The sequence below is a fragment of the Haliotis rubra genome, unplaced genomic scaffold (assembly GCF_003918875.1).
Source record: "Haliotis rubra isolate DU_JTF1 unplaced genomic scaffold, ASM391887v1 Scf72, whole genome shotgun sequence".
Classification (NCBI taxonomy): domain Eukaryota; kingdom Metazoa; phylum Mollusca; class Gastropoda; order Lepetellida; family Haliotidae; genus Haliotis; species Haliotis rubra.
The window spans coordinates 2,247,085-2,266,814 of NW_025767435.1; the positions used below are offsets into that span (position 1 = coordinate 2,247,085).

Sequence of the window (19,730 nt, forward strand, 5' to 3'; positions counted from 1 at the left end):
ATGACGTCTTTTTCTTAGCTTGAGTCGGAGACAACTGCGTTGTAGCCTATCTTTTCTTAGCCCCCGTACCTGCAGACTGCCCCTGCAACGTACTCAACATAGCACCAGTATTATGAATCTCCGCAGTAGCAATCAACATACGGTTTGCAGGCTGATCTCCCATTTTATCAGCCGTGACTTTAGATGACTTCCTCACCCGACCATGGCACGTGTATAGATATAAGACAAATATTGATTAAATTGTAGATTTGATAAATCAACACAATAAGTACAGCACAAGCTGGAAGAACATTGCTTTATGCATGAGGGCATTGGGGGTGAGAATCAGCCAAGGATAACCTGTGCCTGCAAACACTGCAAGATTTCATGAAATGTAAACAAAGTTACATAACGATGAAATTATGACACAAATACAAATAATTTTTACAATTTTTTTTACATATAATACAAAGTAGTTATTGCCAAGTCCATACACAGCGTAATTTTGAAGAATAGGATCTAAATAAAAAGGATATAATGCCGTATATGGGACACCAGTGCTCGCCCAACCATCCACTTGGGTGAAAAGGGAGAGAGTGACAAGTAAGGCTGGTCGAATGACTGTTTGCACGGGAAAAGGGCAAAAGGGAGGTAACTCGTGGGTGAGTGTATTTTTACGTCTGCTTCGGGAAGTTCAAGGGATTCAAGTGTTTCCACTACCATTCGAAAAGAAAAGGGAGATAAGGAAAAGATCATGAGTCAGGATAAGGAAAAATAATTATTTGTAACTGAACATTATTTAGTATTTAGGGTTTAGTACTGATACAGTCCTGTTCCAATTACATACATACCAATACATAATGGATGTGATATTCATGCTGTCATGTCAAATGCAACAAATTGAGAGTGAAAGTTGTAACATGGTAAAGTGTCCAAAATAGCACAGTCTTACTTGAACCATCCTGTGCTCCAGTGACCAAATACTTGAGAGGATTGAAGAAAGTCATGGCAGTGATGGTCCGTCTGTGGAGTTCCTTGCGATGTTCCAGCATCTTGCCCTCATATAAGTTGTACACCTGAGGAGGTGGAAGATGACGGATAGTTTCATCAGCTCTGGGAGTTTTATCAATGCTAACAAGTTACAAGAACTGCAGGGAAGGGCAGGATAGGGCAGGGTAGGGCAGGGTATGGAAGGGTATGACAGGGTATGACTGGGAAGGGTATGGCAGGGTAGGGTAAGTTAGGGCAGGGTATGACAGGGTAGGGCAGAGAGGGCAGGATATGGAAGGGTAATGCAGGGTATGGCAGGGTATGGAAGTGTATGGTAGGGTATGACAGGAAAGGGCAGGGTATGGAAGGGTAGGGCAAGGATAGGTAAGAGTACTGCAGGGTATGCAATGGTATGACAGGGTAGGGCAGGGTATGACAAAGTATGGCACGGTGCGACAGGATAGGGCAGGGTGCGACAGGATAGGGCATGGTATGACAGTAGGGCAGGGTATGACAAGGTATGGCAGGGTGTGACAAGGTAGGGCATGGTGACAGGGTATGACAAGGTATGGCTGGGTGTGACAGAGTAGGGCAGGGTATGACAAGGTATGGCAGGGTGTGACAGAGTAGGGCAGGGTATGACAAGGTATGGTAGGGTATCACGAAGTCTCACCACTTGATCCATTCAATTGCTCATACAATATTCAAAGGCTTTGAGGGAATTATTCTAACCCTTGATTTTAATAACCATGTGGATATGACTTTGAACAATATATTCTATTTTTTAAATCAATATAAATATGATTCCGACTTTACCATTGAACTTTAATTTGAACATCTTTAAGAAAAAATTAAATTCCATGTATAAACTCACAAAAATATACTAAAATCACTGAAACAATTAATTCAAACACAACCAAAGCTCATTGAAATCTATTGGTTATCTTTCATAATACAAGAGAGTGGAAGCTAAATGAATGTATGATAAGCCAATACTGACCACAACACCTAGTCCACAGGAAAGGAAAGCTCTCTGAGTGTGACTGGCTGTTTCCTCCAAGACAATCATAGAAAACATGTTATCATCCCCAAAGTCTGTCCTGGTCGTCAATCGGGGGGATCAGATGCCGGGCTCCGTATCGGAATGACCAGCTCTGTACGTACAGGATGCAAATGATGATGTTACCATATGTGACCAAGTGTCTGGCTGTGTACAAGTGTATGTGACTGTATAATCAGTGTGTGCATGAGTATGTGTCATTGTTTGTGACTGTGCTTGGTTGTGTTTGACTGTTTGACTGTGTTTGACCATGTAAAGCTGTGTGACTGTATCACTGTGTGTGATCGTGTAAAGCTATGTTTAACTAAGTTTATCTTACCTTCATGTAAAATACTTTAATTTCATTGGTCAATGACGCTTTAACAAGTTTCCGTGTCACCCCTCCCAGGAGGGTGACAACTGGGAAAAATATTACCCGCTGCCATGGTAACCACCAAGCTCTCCGCCATGAAGCTGAAGTGCTAACAATCGTATGACGTCATGATATGACGCATGCCGTGCCCAGAGTTCCAGAACCGTTCGATCAGCTGTTTTTGTGTTCACTTTGTACAGATTTATTTTACCGACTTTCACTGCTTTATTTAAGCTATTTTATACATTGAGTGGTTTGCACACTCAACTTGAACAAAATTAACCATTTTTATAGCAGTTTTAAGCTTGTCAGAATATCTTTCACTGATTTTAAAAATCCAGTCGAGAGGCAGACGCCATTTTGTTTACATGTCATATAGTCCGTCGCGATCTTTAACATAAAATAATATGATGTTTTGTACATTTAACATGGCGGTAAGATAAATATGTTGTATGCTTCTCCCTCGGGTAATACGGTCTGATGTACGGCTTTTTGTAGCAGTGTCATGCCTCGCCTACCGGCTCGGGTGACTGACCTGCAGAAAGTGGGACCCCAGTGTCACCATCTCTCCTGTGTTCTGGTTGTAGGTTCCCAGCAGGATGTTCCCAGGGCATCGGGCCTGGGATATTATCTCAAAGTCCATGTCAAGCAGCTGAAAAAGACACAGATTATTCACTTGCAATTTTGTCTTGAAATAATCCTCAAACATCCTCCACAGATGATGCCACAAGCATTGTACAAACAAGGAAGACAAGAAAGATATCTGCTGTCATTCTAATATAGAAGTAATTAGGGCTATGTTATGCTGTTCAGGTTGAACGCAAATAATCAGAGGTTTTGTTATGGATGTGGATTAGGTAAACACTTCAAAACTAATTTTATTCATTCATTCCAGTGAAAAATAAATGTTATACCTTTTCAACAGAATAATTAAGCAGAAATTCTGCATATCAGGCTTTCTCTTTCACATATAACTGTTTTGTTAGACAAGAAAATGTGTGAAACACAGTGCGATGTCAAGTAATGATAAAAATACTAATGTCTCTGAAAGTTTATGCCTCCCTCTAGTTTTAATACTTCTCTGAACATATGTAATCATTTTTCTCTAGCACTCCATTTATGGGAAAATGATGAAGAGGGGAATAATTTACAAGGGAGATAATTCTGTGGATAGACAGCTTCTTCATTACAATGAATGTGACATTTGGTGTAGATACTACTTGCTTGCAAACAGTGTTAGTATCTACACTGACACATCTCAGACATTGTAATAGAGAAGTTGTATATCCCTAGAGATATCTCCTTGTAGAAGTTAGTTGACTGATTTGATGGTCATCTCACTTACATAGAGCATCTGGTCATCATGCAGCCAGCCCACGTACTGGTCAGTATGCGTGGAGTAGACCACTCTGTTCATTGGCTCCTCAGGGGTAACTGTTGTCTTCTTTCGTCCATCCTCCATAAAAATGTTAAATATTTTCCCATCTGTTGTCAGGTATTCCTGTGTTCAGAAAGACAGCCATTAAACTTGGAAGGCTAAGCATCATAATCATAATAATCATTAATGTGACTGATTGATCATACATCAACTTCTATAAACTTGCAGTTTTTACATTAACACATGATAATAGATTTTTTTTAGATTGCAGGCAAATATTTTCTCCAGTGGGTGTTCACGACACTGTGGTTTGGTCAGGTGGAGTACATTTATATTAGTGCTGGCTATGTAGACTGAATATCATAGTTCAGTAATTGATCAATAATCGATTGTAATCGTAAACCCCACCACAGAATTCATGTGGGCGATAACAGGACACAATCGTAACCTTCTGCAAACGGAACAGACACCGATTAATATTACAATCAAGACAAGGCCAAAAAAAATAAATATGTGTGTTTAGGGTAACATGAAATTATAAAACAGGGTCGGTAGGTAGGGTTGATCTTTTTTTCTTACATTTTTTTTTAAATGCACTCGCATATTTTTCATAAAATCACATATTTATTTTAGGCACCAGTTTCGAAAGAAAAGAGGGGAAACCAGTTTAAAATTTTAATAACTGAAGCAACAACACTTTCTAAATTCAACATTTATGAAAAACAAGATTAAGTGAGCACAGGTCACATATGGTTGCCCCCAACATTGGGGAGTACATACTGTTGAAATAGCAAAATGTTTCGCCATCTTTTAAAAAATAAATAAAAAAATTTAGGGTCGGGAAGTTTGTGATGGGGTCAGTCGGGAAACCGTAAGCACACATATTTGTATTTGGCCCAATCAAGGATACTTCCTGTTGAGATAAGCATGCGAGTATGTTGCTTACATTGCAGTTAACTGTATCAGTTGTTTATGTCTTGATATAACAAATTTAATAACAAGGCCAGACCAATATTTCTTGTTTTTCGGATTTTATCCTCAGAAAACCTAAAGGCAGGAGGGAAAAAAATATAAATAAAAATCACCAGTCAAAGTAATATTCCTTTTAAATACTAGAAGAGTTTTACTTTGGGCAATTTATGAAGTGTGTATAAGAGGAAGAAAAAAAAAGAAAAGAAATTGGGGGTAAGTTTACAATTTTGGCCGATAAAACATTAGGATTTTATTTTTTGAGCGGGGAAAATTTATTTATTTATTTTTTATTCTTGAAAAAATATGACTGAAGGATCCGTAAAACAAGAAATAAAATTAGTCCGGCCTAAGAAATGAACTTCTGAAAGTTCAATTTGATGTTTCATTCTATATGAATATCTATTAATCTCCCTAGCCAATCGATAAATTGCTGACACAAGTGAGACCGATCGAATGACCGATTATTCAATCAGTCGCTCTAGCACTACTCTATATGCTGATAAAGTACTGTAAAGCATACAGTATAGATTAATGAAACTCTCATGCTTTGTGAAACCTGTACTTTTCAGTACAATAAGTTAAAAAATACATACACTTGGTTTCACAAAACATTGAATGTGAGTGAGATATTTGTGCAACCTGCAATATATATGTCGCGGAATGCAAATATTTGCCTTTGCTCTGAGAATGATAGAGAACTTTTGCCAGTACTTTATCTGGATATAACTTGTACTGCCATGAGAGAAAATGGAAAGGTGAAGCAAAGTGCCAATGTATCAACGTATTGTCATAGAAGAAAAGGCAAGACAAAGCCAATCCCAATGTTTGTGCATCAGTACATTTATCCCAATAATTTGAATAAAGCACTGGAACTCATCTACTACATGTAATTTTCTGGATACACAACTATTCACAAACTCGTTGTCTTTAACATGTTTAAACCAATAATAGTGGTTGTATAAAGCAGAATATGTAGCTGAAGTTGGTGATCTTGTTTATGTCAGCCTCTTTTCATACTGGTTACAAGATCAAAAACTAAAGTATTACATTAATACTAGAAGTGATAGAAGTGAGTGAGTTTAGTTTTACGACACTTTTAGCAATATTTCAGCAACATTGTTGCTTGGGACATCAGAAATGGGCTTCAGACATTGTAGCCATGTAGGGCATCAAACCCGGGTCTTTGGTGTGAAGAGCGAACACTTTAACCACTAGGTTACCCCAACGCCCCACATTTACAGAAACCAATTCAACAAATTAACAATCAAACAAAGGTCTGCCAGTAAGACAATACTTTAAAAGACTTTCAACAGTAAACACTGATAAGGACTATTTATATATTTTTTTATTATAATCGAGGGTGTCTGAATGAAACATTTGTTTGTGTTTTTTTTCTCAGACATGAAAACTAAAATCCTATATTGCATGAAAATAAAATCTGGCAATATCTGACCTTCCTGGGGCTTACAAAGATGACATTTTGAAGAAGTTGTGTGTGGTTTAACTTCCGCTCATGATGAATTCCATGTGAAATGACAATATCACGAATGTCAGCATTAGCAACTGCCTCTACAGTGTGCTTGATAGAATTCCTCAACAGTGTCCAGTGATGTCGAGCTTTTCTCCTTTCCTCTGCATTGCGACGCTGAACAAGAATTTCAAGTGCTGAGATGTCTTTTGTATCACCTTGATCATCACTCCCAGCCGTCAGATCGTGGGGGTTCATGGTGGTGTTTCTCAGTTTGTGGACCTCCATCATTATGTCAATGGTTGGAGCTAACTCCAAACCAAAAGTAGTGGCTAAAATGTAAAGAACTTTGTTGAAATTGCAGGAGAAAACCATTTACATCAAATATTGATGTTTATTAGCCATATGTTTTAAGTGTGCAAATAGAAGTCTGTGCAAAGCACAAGCCTATCATATACATATACCCTGCAAGACACTTGACATTAGGCAACATTGAATCAATTGTCATGTTTCATGGAAACTTCAAAATTATCAGATATTTATTTTTAATATTTCATGATTTCAAAAGAAACAGCTTTGAAACTAGTGAAAGACCGAAGAAAATTTATTAGACTTGGGCCTCATACTAGTGGTTAAAATTGCAGACTGGTTACACTTTAGGGCTCGTTTGATATAATGATAAATAACATGTGGTTGAAACCAGACATCCAGTCAAAATATACTCTTCTTCCATAAGTCAAGAGCTAAAATATAAAATAATTAATTCCCCCTGCCAAATTGGTAAGGAAAACGTTCAACAAGACCCTTCCTCAGTATTCGATGATCAATGGTTGCTTAGCTTCTTTTTGGGATGTCTTGCTAGTTTAACATGGGTTAATGGCGCTTGTCCAGTACACAATGACACAAAACAAATGTTATCATAATAACTATAAATTGGTAATTAAATGAACAGGACTGATGAAATATGTCCCCGACTGATGTCACTCATGAGGTTGTCGCAAACGATTATGAATCTTCTATTTTTGACTCAAGGTTCTTTGTTGAGGTCCAATTAATTATTTATATGTATTACATTGATAGTCAATTTTTACATTCAATCATATTAAGCCATATGAAAACGCAAACAAATTGAGGATGTATAAGTGTAAATCTGGGCTAGAAATTGCACTGACCGATTACTTAATGTTAAAAATATCGTAAGGGCTAGTAGAATCTCACAAAATTCAGGGCAAGAGGAAAGCGTGATGGGATTGGGTACTGCTGTTGTCATCACTTTTTGAGCTAAAAAACAGTCTTGGTCATATATTTTCTGTCCCTGTAAATGCATAAAAACCTAATTAAACAAATAAATACTTATTGCTCAGTGAAGAAATCTTTACGAACATGACAATAACTTGTCTAGAATGGTTGCCTAGATCTACTTTGAGCTGATCCAATACTCACTTCACTTCAGCAACGGAACTTGTATGCTATGTGTAACTGTGGGTTAATAATCAATTTAATTATTCAAAAGGTCTATCATTTCTGGTTTTCCGATTAGGTTATGCTTTTTTACGTTCTAGCACACAACTACAAGTGACGATAAACAACAAAAATAACATAGCTGAGCAGGAATCAGCTGATTACTTTTAATGTTGTCATTGCTCGTGCTGCATTGACAAGTTGGTAAACAGGGGATATGTCATGGACGATTTAGAAAATCTATATTTTATAGCAGATTTGCATTTTCACGAATGACACTATTACAAACCAAATAATACAATGAAAAAATAAATATACCAGCGTGCACCTTTACACTGTCATTATTCCAATCGTGTTCCACTGGGTTTGATTATTTACACCGTCCGCCATGTTGTTATCTCCATGGATTCAACTCACGCGAGATTGAAGGGAGCTAACTCTTCCGGATCTAATTGCACACGACCAGCGTACCCTTCTCGCAGACGACCATGGATCGAAGCCCAATCATGTTGAGAAACAGCAACCATTTCCTCCACATACGTACATGTATTCAATATATTTGTCTCTTCGGACATTCCTACTCAATCGAATTCTAGCAGCATTTCCCCGAATGACTATTGTCTTTAATTGGCGTTATTCAGTTGATACAGTTTTTTGTTTGATAAACCTGCGTCATTCAGCATAATTTATGTAAAATGTCTTTCCTAGATTATCCCATTTCGGGACACCTTCACTCCTAGAATTCAGTACCACTTGGAAACACAGGCCCTCGTGTCTGCAAAGATTAAAGATTTAAACAACATACTGTTTTAGATGACCCCCTACTCGAAATGCTACACAGTATATGATTGTACTGTGAAGCATTTCGAGTCGGGGGTCATCACAATTTTTCATATTTTTCTTAACAACTTTAGTCCTCGCAAAGGCTCGAGGGCCTATGCTTGGAAATGGACACGTTTCAGAAACTTTCACGAGTCGGTTAGGAGTCAGGGCTATATATTTAAGTCCTTGTTAGTAAATCTTTGAAGGTCATTTAGAAGTGGAATGCATAAGAAAAGCAAGATTTATGGATGTCAACTTCTTTATTGTGAATAACACGACGTTTCGGAGTGTATGCTTACTCCCTCATCAGGCGCATTTCTTCTTTCCTTGTTAGTACTCTTTTTCCCCACATTATTTCTCTTCGAAAATCCACGATAACTGTGCACTTTAAAATTCAGTAACATCGGGGGCTTGCTCCGACGTTGTTATTGTACCGTTAGATGATGTGTTATTGTCCAGTATAAATATTGGTTTACAAATGGGATAGGTTTAGTTAGATAATATATCATTTCATGCAAGCACGAACGTGGCAATGATTATACCAAACTTGTCAATGTTTGGGGGAACAATACATAGAACACCCCCCAAAATATATAAATCAAATAAATGAATTAAGAAATAAATAACAAAGCATAACCGAATACTGATGTAGCAGTGGTGCTGATTTTGATATTAAAGCTTCTATATGCATGCAATGCAACCTCACCCTAGCTATAGTATAATGGTTATTACATATTGCCTAAAACTATTGAATATAATTTCCGCAATCGTAAGAAGTCTGTACTAATAGCAGAGTCCTTTGGACTTTGTTGATTGTTTGTAACCGTATCTGAACTGAGTTGGTTGATGCTCATGATGTCAGTCACTGGATCGTCTGGATTGGTTATAGACCGCCATCATATAGTTAGGATATTACTCGTTGCGACGTTAAAAACAAGAAATAATCAAACTGCACATTGAAAATTGAGTTGGCCATAGGTATGCGTTACAAATCCTTTATTCTTGTTTGTTCGGTATCGACCAGTAAGTGAGTGATGGGATGGGGTTGGTTGGTGCGTAGGGAAGTGAGTTGGTGTGCCTGGGGTACTGACGCTGATCATCTACCAGACTGGGGAAGGGTGGAAGGGGTTGAGATAAGGGAGAGAAATATAACACAGTCCTATCTCTTCAAATAGTATTTACAAATTTGGAGTGAATGAGTTGAGTTTTACGCCGCACTCAGCAATATTCCAGTTGTGTGGCGGCAGTTTGTAAATAATCGTGTCTGGACCAGACAATCCAGTGATCAACAGCATGAGCATCGATCTACGCAATTGGGGTACGATGACATGTGTCAACCAGGTCAGCGTGCCTGACCACCCGATCCCGTTAGTTGCCTCTTACGACAAGCATGGGTTACTGAAGACCGATTCTAACCCGGATCTTCTCGCGTCTATAAATTTGGACATAGATTGTACTTTGGGACTGGTCATTTAGCATAGCGGATAGGCTGGTGGTATGCGGGTGGGGTCTTGTTAAATCTTACATATGGCATGGTGTCAGAATAGATATTATTTAAAATATAGTACGGGATAACATAGCTTATTTCTCTCGTGTGGTGAGAACAATGTATTCGAACTGAACACCCCCTCACCCCTTTTGTCCTGTAAGTTTATCAAATGACCATTGAAACTCTTGAGAAAACGGGTGAAAATGGACTGTGCACCCCAACCCCACTTTCTCAAAAAGCCGTATCCGCCCGTGTGTGCCTTCAAACGTCTACATACATATACCTCGGTTGTCGAACTGGACACAGAAGCCAGTAAGTCTCCAGGTGACATATGTTACACGGCAGGTCACGTGGTTGTTGCTAATACATTGTGTTACATAATGTTACAACATCTGTTATGACATGTGTGACACAATTTACATTTTCCAGATTAGATAGTATGAAAATGAGGCGACTTGTTAAAGTCAGTAATGCTTGATTGATATGTTCGCAGGGATTCTTTTGATTACCCAATTTGATTTGACTCTGCTGCACACGAGAAGGGAATTGGTACGTCATGCTAACGATAAACGTTCGTTCATATTTCTGACATTGCATTTCGTTTTAAAGAAATAATGACAGAAAAAACATAGAGATATAAAGACTAACCTGTTTTATTATATAAAGGATACTGTCGGAATAAATTGATCAGATAAAGTTGGTTCGAAGATGATAAATATGTAAATAAGGTCACATGCCATCAACTAGTTTTAAGCTCCAAGTGTCGATGCAAAGTCTTAATGATCAATAAATTAGTATTTTATGTACCCAATAAGTTTAGATACGGAATTCAACATATGAAGGTTGTTCTGTAGACAAAGTTGGTTGTAAATCATTTCGAATGATAAGAGGCGCGGTTCACCCAAACATTGTAATTTCTAAAGAATGACATCATAGAATGACATAATTACCATTGTTTGGTAGCATAATACAATTTGCATTCCTGACATATGATATTTAACATGCTGAAGGTCACGCTGTTGAAATGTCTAATTATCTGCACATGTCCAAAACATATGGCATCATTTCCGATACTTGGTGACAGGGTTACAGATCTCGTTCACGAGGGACAGATACTCCTTAATATTCGAGAAGGGGAATTGTCTATATTGCGCATGCATTGAAGGAAAACGCGCACGATAAACAGTCAAACCTGGGACTTCACCGAAGCCAGGATATTGTTCCACTGGTGTCATGTGATCAGTTTCTGACGTCATGAACAATGCATTACAATTTTATTGTGAATTGTATCTGTAAATCACGAAGGCGAGATTGACAATATGAATGCGTCATTATAAAACTATGACGTCATAATTATAGACATGGTGTTTTTTGTGAAGTGAGACGCGAGACGCTGAAATGGCCACAAAGAAAGATGAAAAATGTAGTTACGTAATAATTTATGCGGTATATTTAAGTTTGACGACCAGCTCTAGTCGCATCAGGCGAAACTGACGTCAACCTGGCAGATGAATGTTGTTCCGTAATGGTCTTCAGCAACCAAAGCTTGTCGTAAGAGGCGACTAACGGTACGGGTGCACTAAGTTGGTCGATGCATGTCATCTGCGTGGATCGATCGTCAATTTGTCAATCACTATCTGGCCAAGACTCGATTACATATAGACGCCGTCTTATACTTGGAATACTCAGAAGCGCGGCGTCAGACAATGAGTGAGTGAGGTCTGACGTCACTTTAAACAGTAATTAATATATATCATGGGCATGGCGTGTGAGCAATGTCAACTACTATGGCACTGACAAAACATGGACAAGGATATGTGTGTGTGTGCGTGCACGTGCGTGCGTGCGTGTATTTTTACATTAAAACATGTTTTGATTTGCAAAGACGTATTGATCGATATACCAATGCAGTGTGCGTAATAGTTTCCAAATTTGGCTAGCCAATCGGTCTAGCTATGCCTGAAAGTTACTAGCCCACAGACTAGCTCACTAGTCCGAAATTTGAATGTAGACACGGGTTTCATCATTAAGCTGCTAATATGATGAACATTTTTATCAGGCCACTACTTTAAATGATTTAAAAGTGTATTATAACTCAACAAGTCGGAGAGTGTGATATATTTACAAAATGACCCCATGAAAATTCACTAGCCAGCCAGGCCAGTACTGGCCCGAATGGATGTTTACTAGCCACGGTCTAGCGGGCCACTGGCTATTTCGCACACTGTATCCATGGCGCAATGTATCGCGTTAGGCCCAAAACAGAAGGAAATATAGCTCAGCTTAACATTAACATATTGAATGTCAATTCGTTTCAATTCCTCCCTACACGTTCACGTGTCCCCGTGTGTCACCTGTGTATACCTGATTCACACCAAGGGCAGAATCAGCGATGCTGTCCACTTAGGTAGTTTCAAGTATTTCTAATACAAAAAGAAAAGATGTCTCCCAAACACTTCACGATATAGTCGGAATCGGATATATATACCTTATAACTGTAGAAAGAGGTTTAGTGGTAGTCTGCTCGTGACTAAAAGGGGAACTGTTTGGATTAGGATGTGAAACTACGGTCAATTATATAGAGTGTCCAAAAAACATAATTAGATTCGACTTCCAAACCAATCCGCTACCGACGGTAATGTATTTGATTCCATTATTCCGAACAGAGAGAGAGAGAGATTTTACGTCGCATCAGCTGTATTTCAGGCATATAGTGACGAGGAGAAAGTATAGTCCTTGATAGTACTTTGAATAGTTTTGTCGAAATACTAACACACTCCATTAAATCAGATAAAGACAGCGTGTTCTAACATGTGCAAACCAGGATACTGCTACTTTCAACTAAACAAACATTCTCTAAGAATGATAAGAAATCTCTGTCTAAAGCAGAATCTCTACTATTCAGTCTGCATAGCATGTTCATGTATCAACACTAATCTAGGTGCGACACAAATATCTTCAAGTCTGCACATGTATGACAGGAAGAACGCTTTCAAGTCTCCAGTGGCTATGTCAAGCAATATTCAAGCCGTTCCTGCATATAGTGTCTCCAGTTCACACTCCTGGGGTATAGGGGTGGTGGGGTAGCCTAGTGGTTAAAGTGTTGGCTCGTCACGCCGAAGACCCGGGTTCGAATCCCCACATGGGTACAATATGTGAAGCATATTTCTGGTGTCCCCCGCCGTGATGTTGCTGGAATATTGCTAAAAGCGGCGTAAAACCAAACTCAGTTAGTCAGTCTTGGGGTATAGATATACAACCGAGCAGGTTCTTTCACACAGCATTATAGACTCTTGCTTGAAAGTTGTTAAAACTTTAAAAAAAAGTCGGTGGACACGAGGAGGCCATTTCCAAATTTAACACACCAGTAACGAAAATGATACAATTCGATACAACTCCCTATGTTCACTTGAACGCTCTGATGTTTTTTTCAGGTGGAGGTTTGACTGACCTTGCCTTGTCTGGTCCACCACTATTGGATAGTGATTCGTGAACACATCCTCATGATATAGTCAGAATCGTAAAATGGCCCTTTGTTTAGATTTCGTATGACTGTGGAGGCTATCTTGTTGTTTTCTATGTAAGACTCAGTCACTGGTTTGTCTGGTCCAAACTGGATCATAAACATGTTACAGTGACACAGAAGGGCTGTTCTCACTGCGGCGTAAAACAACGTAAACCGACGATGATACTGATTAACTTTATTGCAAATATCATATACAAAGTTCTATGTACATGTAGCAGGTTAACTGTTCATCAGATGACGCGGCTTCTCATTTAGCCCCTGGAATAAGAAAGGTCATACTTAGTTGTTACAAGACAAGACAAGAGTGTAAATGAGAGTTTGCGATACTTGCTAAACCAACAAGATTAAACTATCGATCACATATTAACTAAAGACGATTGTTAAACTTTGGAGACACCAGCTTGATCTTCTATGACATTGCTACCGACCATATAATGTTTATATGTTTATATGCGACGACTTTGTCAATAGAAACCCACCAATGAGCGTACCTTCATCACTATCTCTGCTCTGATTTACTTCATGGTTCTGAGGGAAGTGGCTTGTCTGTGGTTAAGGCAGTTAAACCTATTGCCACACGTGCTACCCTTTATTGGTGTTCTATGAATCATGGTGTCTCGTGAAAGCACAGTTAAACCCAGTAGTCATTTAATTGATAAGCTGATCAAATGACATATGTATTTGTGAAATGTTCACGAAGCTGTTTTTTTCATAAACTTTGCCTACCTCTGTTGAGGTACTGCGAACAGAACTCTCTAAGTCTCTGGTCAATCTGGAAGTATCGCCCGATGAGGAACTCGTCTCTTGGCACCTTCTCCAGCTCAAAAGCAATGTCATCAGCGAGATGGTCCAATACCTGATCACAGCATGAAGAGTTGGCTGGAAAAAACCCCAGAAAAATATCCATTATTATCTTAAAGTAGGATGTATTGTCACCTTGAGAACATGTGTATCATCCTCGAAATGACACGTCCACTTATGTAAGACTGTACTTAAAGTTCTATTTTTACGAAGTAACTTACTAATTCCAAGAAATCCTCCAAGTCCACCCCCGAAGGCGCCGCCTGTCTGACTGTAGACAACGGTGAAGACGGCAGAGAGCAGCACTACGGCGACGATGAGGAGGTGCATGTTGCTGATGTTGAGGTTGATTGACGTTGTGGTTGGTCGCTGACTTTGTGGGGTTATATACTCACCAAGGTGAGGAACGTAATTGGCATATGTCACATGGTAGGTCACGTGGTTGTTGTCAATTTCGACTTTCAACAGGTGCTAAAGTGTGTGACACGTGCTTAAGATCTGCCAGATTAATAAATTAGAGGATTGATTGACATGAGAAAGTAATCCTTAATTTGATTGGTCTCATGGGTTGCGCTGTACATCCATTTGATTAAGGATATTGAAACCAAGGAATGATGAGGTGTATGGAACATTCTGTCAACTACTTTATGATCAGATATTGAGCAAAAATCGTGAATTATATTCACAGTAAGGCTGAGGTCTGTTACGAAATTCAGCTTCTGATTTTGTTGTGAAACCTGATTTTTAGTGAGAATTTTCACACTTTTGTTTTACTGATGAGTTAAATCTCTGTATATAAAGAACTCATTTGATTTGCCAAAATCCAAAAGAAATGACACTGATTTGGAAGTGAAAAGTAACTATTTAGGGCAAGCAAGCCAGGAAAAACTACCCACTTCCAACTACATCACTCACCCCCAAAACACCTGGTCCCATTACTGATTTTCTCTATTAGTAAATGCACCACTGATTTTCATTAATCATTGATAATTGAAACGACTTCTAGGAGCATTTTGTGCCATTTCGGAAGATGGGACTACAATAATGACATTTTTATGCATGACAGCTCTTTTTATTTCATGAGTGCGATAGCTATTCCATACAGATTGACATCTGTACAAGAATCTATATCAAAACGTCTCACTCACGAAATAATACACGCTGCTATCTATAATTTGTTAATTTTTTGTAACCACTTTTATATTTTACGCCCAGTAAGAAATGTGTTTCATACTTATTATTAAAGACGATAGATAATTATGTTTTCCTGACAATGACTCTCACATTGCCTACTTCCGATGAAGTTCCTGTTGCTTTTTTCCAAGATCTTTGTGAAGCATTCTGACAATGACTTTTCAAAATTGTTTAGTCACATTGGCATTGAGTGGCATTTGAGGGGTCTCCTCACTGCTCAATGCGTAAACAATTACACACTTTAACGTTATATCGGCTCCGCTTACGCGTCGCCGATATAACTAAATTTGCGGCTATATAACTACCGGTATACGTCCCCAATTCGTCAAACACAGTACAGTTATCCCTTAAGTGGCACAGAACGAAACAGAATGAATGTTGGGGTGATTCTGGCCAAGTTTGCTTAGTCTTGCATGCCATACTTCGACATGATTTGTGGTCCTGGCACCCACAGTGTGGAAGTGATTCCACACATGTCTACCGGGACCCTCAATCCACTGCAAAGTCACATAGTCTGCAAACTGGTTCACACATGGGTCATTCAGATAATTCACATTGTTCACAGCACTGAGCCACACATCGTCAATGTCCTCTGGTCTCATCAGTGGCAAAGCGGAAGCAATTCAAAGCACAGTTATAAACTTGTCAATCTCGCTTGTATTCTTATCAATATCCATATCCATGCAAATAAGCAAATGCCATTGTTGGCCTATTATTACAACTGAGTATGTTACATTTTTTAATTAAAGTGTTTACTGTGTTAAAAGTAAAAGTTTGATTGAAAATTTCGCTTGTATTCTTATCAATATCCATATTAGGCCCAACATTATTAAACGGATAAAAATATTGATGCAAAATGCTTCCTCCTGTGTAATCCAAAACGGTCATCTCTCCTCTTTCTTTCCTAATGATCGTGGCTGTAGACAAGGAGACCCAGTTTCTCCGTATCTATACATTCTGGTAGCTGAGATCCTCGGTATCATGATAAGGGATAATAAAGAAATCAATGGTATAAAACTGGATAATGAGGAATATAAATTAGCACAATATGCAGATGATACTCAATTATACTTAGACGGTTCTGAAGAAAGTTTGAAATTACAAACATTTTACAGCATGGACTTAAGATTAATGGGGAGAAAACTAAAGCTGTTTGGGTAGGCTCTAAAATTGGAAGCAAAGTAATACTGTGCCCAGAAAATAGTTTAGACTGGCAGGAAAATGACTTTAACATTCTTGGCATATATATCAATCCTAATTTGGATAATTTAAGGGTAATTAATACTAGAAAAAGACTAGAAACAATTAATAGAATTCTTGCAAGTTGGAAAAAGAGGAAACACTACAAGGGAAAATTACAGTTTTGAAAACATTAGCACTATCAACTTTAGTCCATATTTTTTCTGTTCTTCCATCTCCCCCAAAAGAATTCATTAATCAATTGAATGACATTATGCATAACTTCATGTGGGATGGTAAGAAGGATAAAATAAAGTGAACAACTTTATGTAGAAAATATGAAGAAGGTGGACTGAGAATGGCATTAGATCCTTTATAAAATCATTAAAGCGTCATGCCTAAGAAGACATTTGAATAAAACATCATCTCAAAATCCAAGAATATTTCCAATCAACAAGATATACTGAGTCAAAAAAGAAACTTCAAAAAATGTAATTTGAAAAATAATGAATAATTTTTCTCTGATGATACATCTATGTATCCGAAATGGGATCCCTATCTTTCGACTCTAGAAAAACGTTAGCAAAACCCACTCAAACCCATCCATTCGTAGTGCAAATGACGTTAGTGCCAAATCAGGTTTTGCACGTGCAGTCGATCACGTGATCTTCGCATCGACGTTTTCTTCATATTCACGTGTTTGCATTGGCCTCAAGAATTGAAAAAACACTTTTAAACCACAGTTCTAACGGTACTTGAAATGCCACGATTGTCAAATGTGCAACGTGAACGCGCCGTTGGCATGTTGCAAGCGGGAAGATCAGTTATTGACGTCGCAAGAGCAATGGGATGCTGCCGTCGTACTGTTTATGACTTGCGAGGTCGTCTACAACAAACTGGCACCACTTCTGATCGCCCAAGGTCGGGTTGTCCACGTGTGACGTCACGAGCAGAAGACCGTCAAATCGTCCTACGTCACCTACGTGACAGATTTCTGCCGGCTACACGAACCAGGGCTGAGATGTTTAGAGGTCGACTGTCCTCACAGACCATTCGAAATCGGTTGCGGGCTGCCAATCTCCATTCTCGACGTCCATATCGTGGGCCAATATTGACGCCGTTTCATCAACGTCAACGTCTGCTGTGAGCCCAACGTCACCTCCGATGGACCCAGAGAGACTGGAATCGAGTCGCCTTTAGCGATGAATCCAGGTTTACCCTCAGATTCGCGGACGGCAGGCATAGAGTATGGAGACGACGTCGTGAACGGTATGCCCAATGTTGTGTATAGGAAGTAGACAGATTCGGGGGCGGAAGTTGCATGGTGTGGGGTGCTTTCTGTGGGAACAACCGTTCCCGACTTCTGGTCATCCGTGGAAACCTCACAGCTGCTGCTTACCGCGACCAGGTGCTCACCCCTGAACTCGTTCCTTTCATGGCGGCTCAAGGCCCAGGTCTACAGTTCCAGCATGATAATGCTCGGCCGCATACCGCGATGTTGACACGAAATGTCCTTCAAAACGCTGGAATCAACGTCATGGACTGGCCATCGAGGTCCCCTGACCTTAATCCAATAGAGCACGTTTGGGATGCACTTGGGAGAAAGCTTCGTGGTCTTAGGAACCAACCTCAGAATTTGCAGGAACTTGGCGCTGCCTTGCAAGAGCAATGGCGCAGAATCTCCAACCACGTGTTCACAAGCATCAGGCAGTCGATGAGGAGACGGTGTTTGGCAGTGGTGAATGCGCGGGGTGGCCATACACGATATTGAACTGAGAAATCTCGCATTTTTATTCTTGTGACTTGACATTCTGTATACCCATGTTTTGGAACGGCGGTGTAGCCTAATGGAACTGATTATGGCACTGTCAGTGTATCGAGTACATCACACAGATCTCAGCAATTAAATAATAACAATTTAACCATCTTACCATCTCTTGTTCTTTTATAGTGCTCTGAAGAAAGAATGTGAAGTTTTAATATTTCTTCTTGGTGCACACATTGATAAACATCTAATGGTTGACAATCCATTTTGGAGTGAGGTTTTAGCTATAGTTTGGCATGAAATGCATGTGGACCCGTTTTTTTGTAAATATCTCTTCATCCAATGACCCAATCGATCTCAAACTGTGCAAGTGGGTGCTTTGTCAGACAACCTAATCACATTGTAAATCACCGATTTTATGCATTTGTATTAAAGAATCTGTCTATGTAACTGTCAACAAAATAAACAGCAGACCGCAGACTGCTTGCAGAGGGAGGGAGCCAATGACCTGTAAAAAAACGGGTCCACATGCATTTCATGCCAAACTATATATGGAGTAACTATCACAAACAACTATAGTTAATATTAATCAAGTAGAAGAAATATTGACTGAACCTTTGTGGGTGAATCACCAGTGTAGAAATAGTAATCTTTATATTAAAAATTCGTTCGATGGAGGTATTCACTTAATAGGAGACATTTGGGGAGAAAATGTTTTTTTGTCTTTCAATGAATTAAATTTTTTTATCGCATTAAAGGCACTGTTTTAGAGTAAAATAAACTTAAATCGAATATTCCAAAAACCTGGAAAACCACTCTTTCCTCTCATGCAATTAACACTCAAAAACCTCTCATTAAACTCAACTCTTCAAGATTTAAAGGTGGTAGGAATTATTATGACAAAATGATTGCTTGTAACACTCTCCCCAAGGTGTGTCATAAATGGCAGAAAGAACTCGACAGAAATATTTCATGGAATACTGTTTTTTACGAAATATAGAATTGTACCAAGGATGTGAAACTCTTAGAGTTTCAGTACAGATATTTTAATAGAGAAATTTACACTAGAAAAGAACTATTGCAAATGAGACTTATTGATAAAAATATTTGCTGGTATCAGACTTGATCATAGGTTACGACAATGTGACGACCACCTGCGTATTCGGAATGAACTCTAGATTTACTTGAACATTAGCCATGGTGATGAATGATAGTGACTAAGCATTTTCCTGTGTAATATATAGCTGACAACATGAATTTTAAACAGTGACATTAATTGAACATTGATAATTGG

The 19,730-nt window shown here is 38.9% G+C and overlaps 1 protein-coding gene across 1 annotated transcript in view; it reads right to left on the reverse strand.

The window, feature by feature from the left end:
* The window catches only part of LOC124259381 (WD repeat-containing protein 97-like), a 50,807-nt gene extending 42,731 nt beyond the window's left edge, over window positions 1-8,076 (reverse strand). The window contains 7 exon segments of the mRNA XM_046693507.1: window positions 932-1,055; window positions 1,970-2,086; window positions 2,088-2,123; window positions 2,917-3,033; window positions 3,727-3,882; window positions 6,185-6,531; window positions 7,989-8,076. Of these exon segments, the coding sequence (XP_046549463.1) occupies window positions 932-1,055; window positions 1,970-2,086; window positions 2,088-2,123; window positions 2,917-3,033; window positions 3,727-3,882; window positions 6,185-6,490 (856 nt within the window). The 5' untranslated portion in view covers window positions 6,491-6,531; window positions 7,989-8,076.
* Between the last annotated feature and the right edge of the window lie 11,654 nt (window positions 8,077-19,730).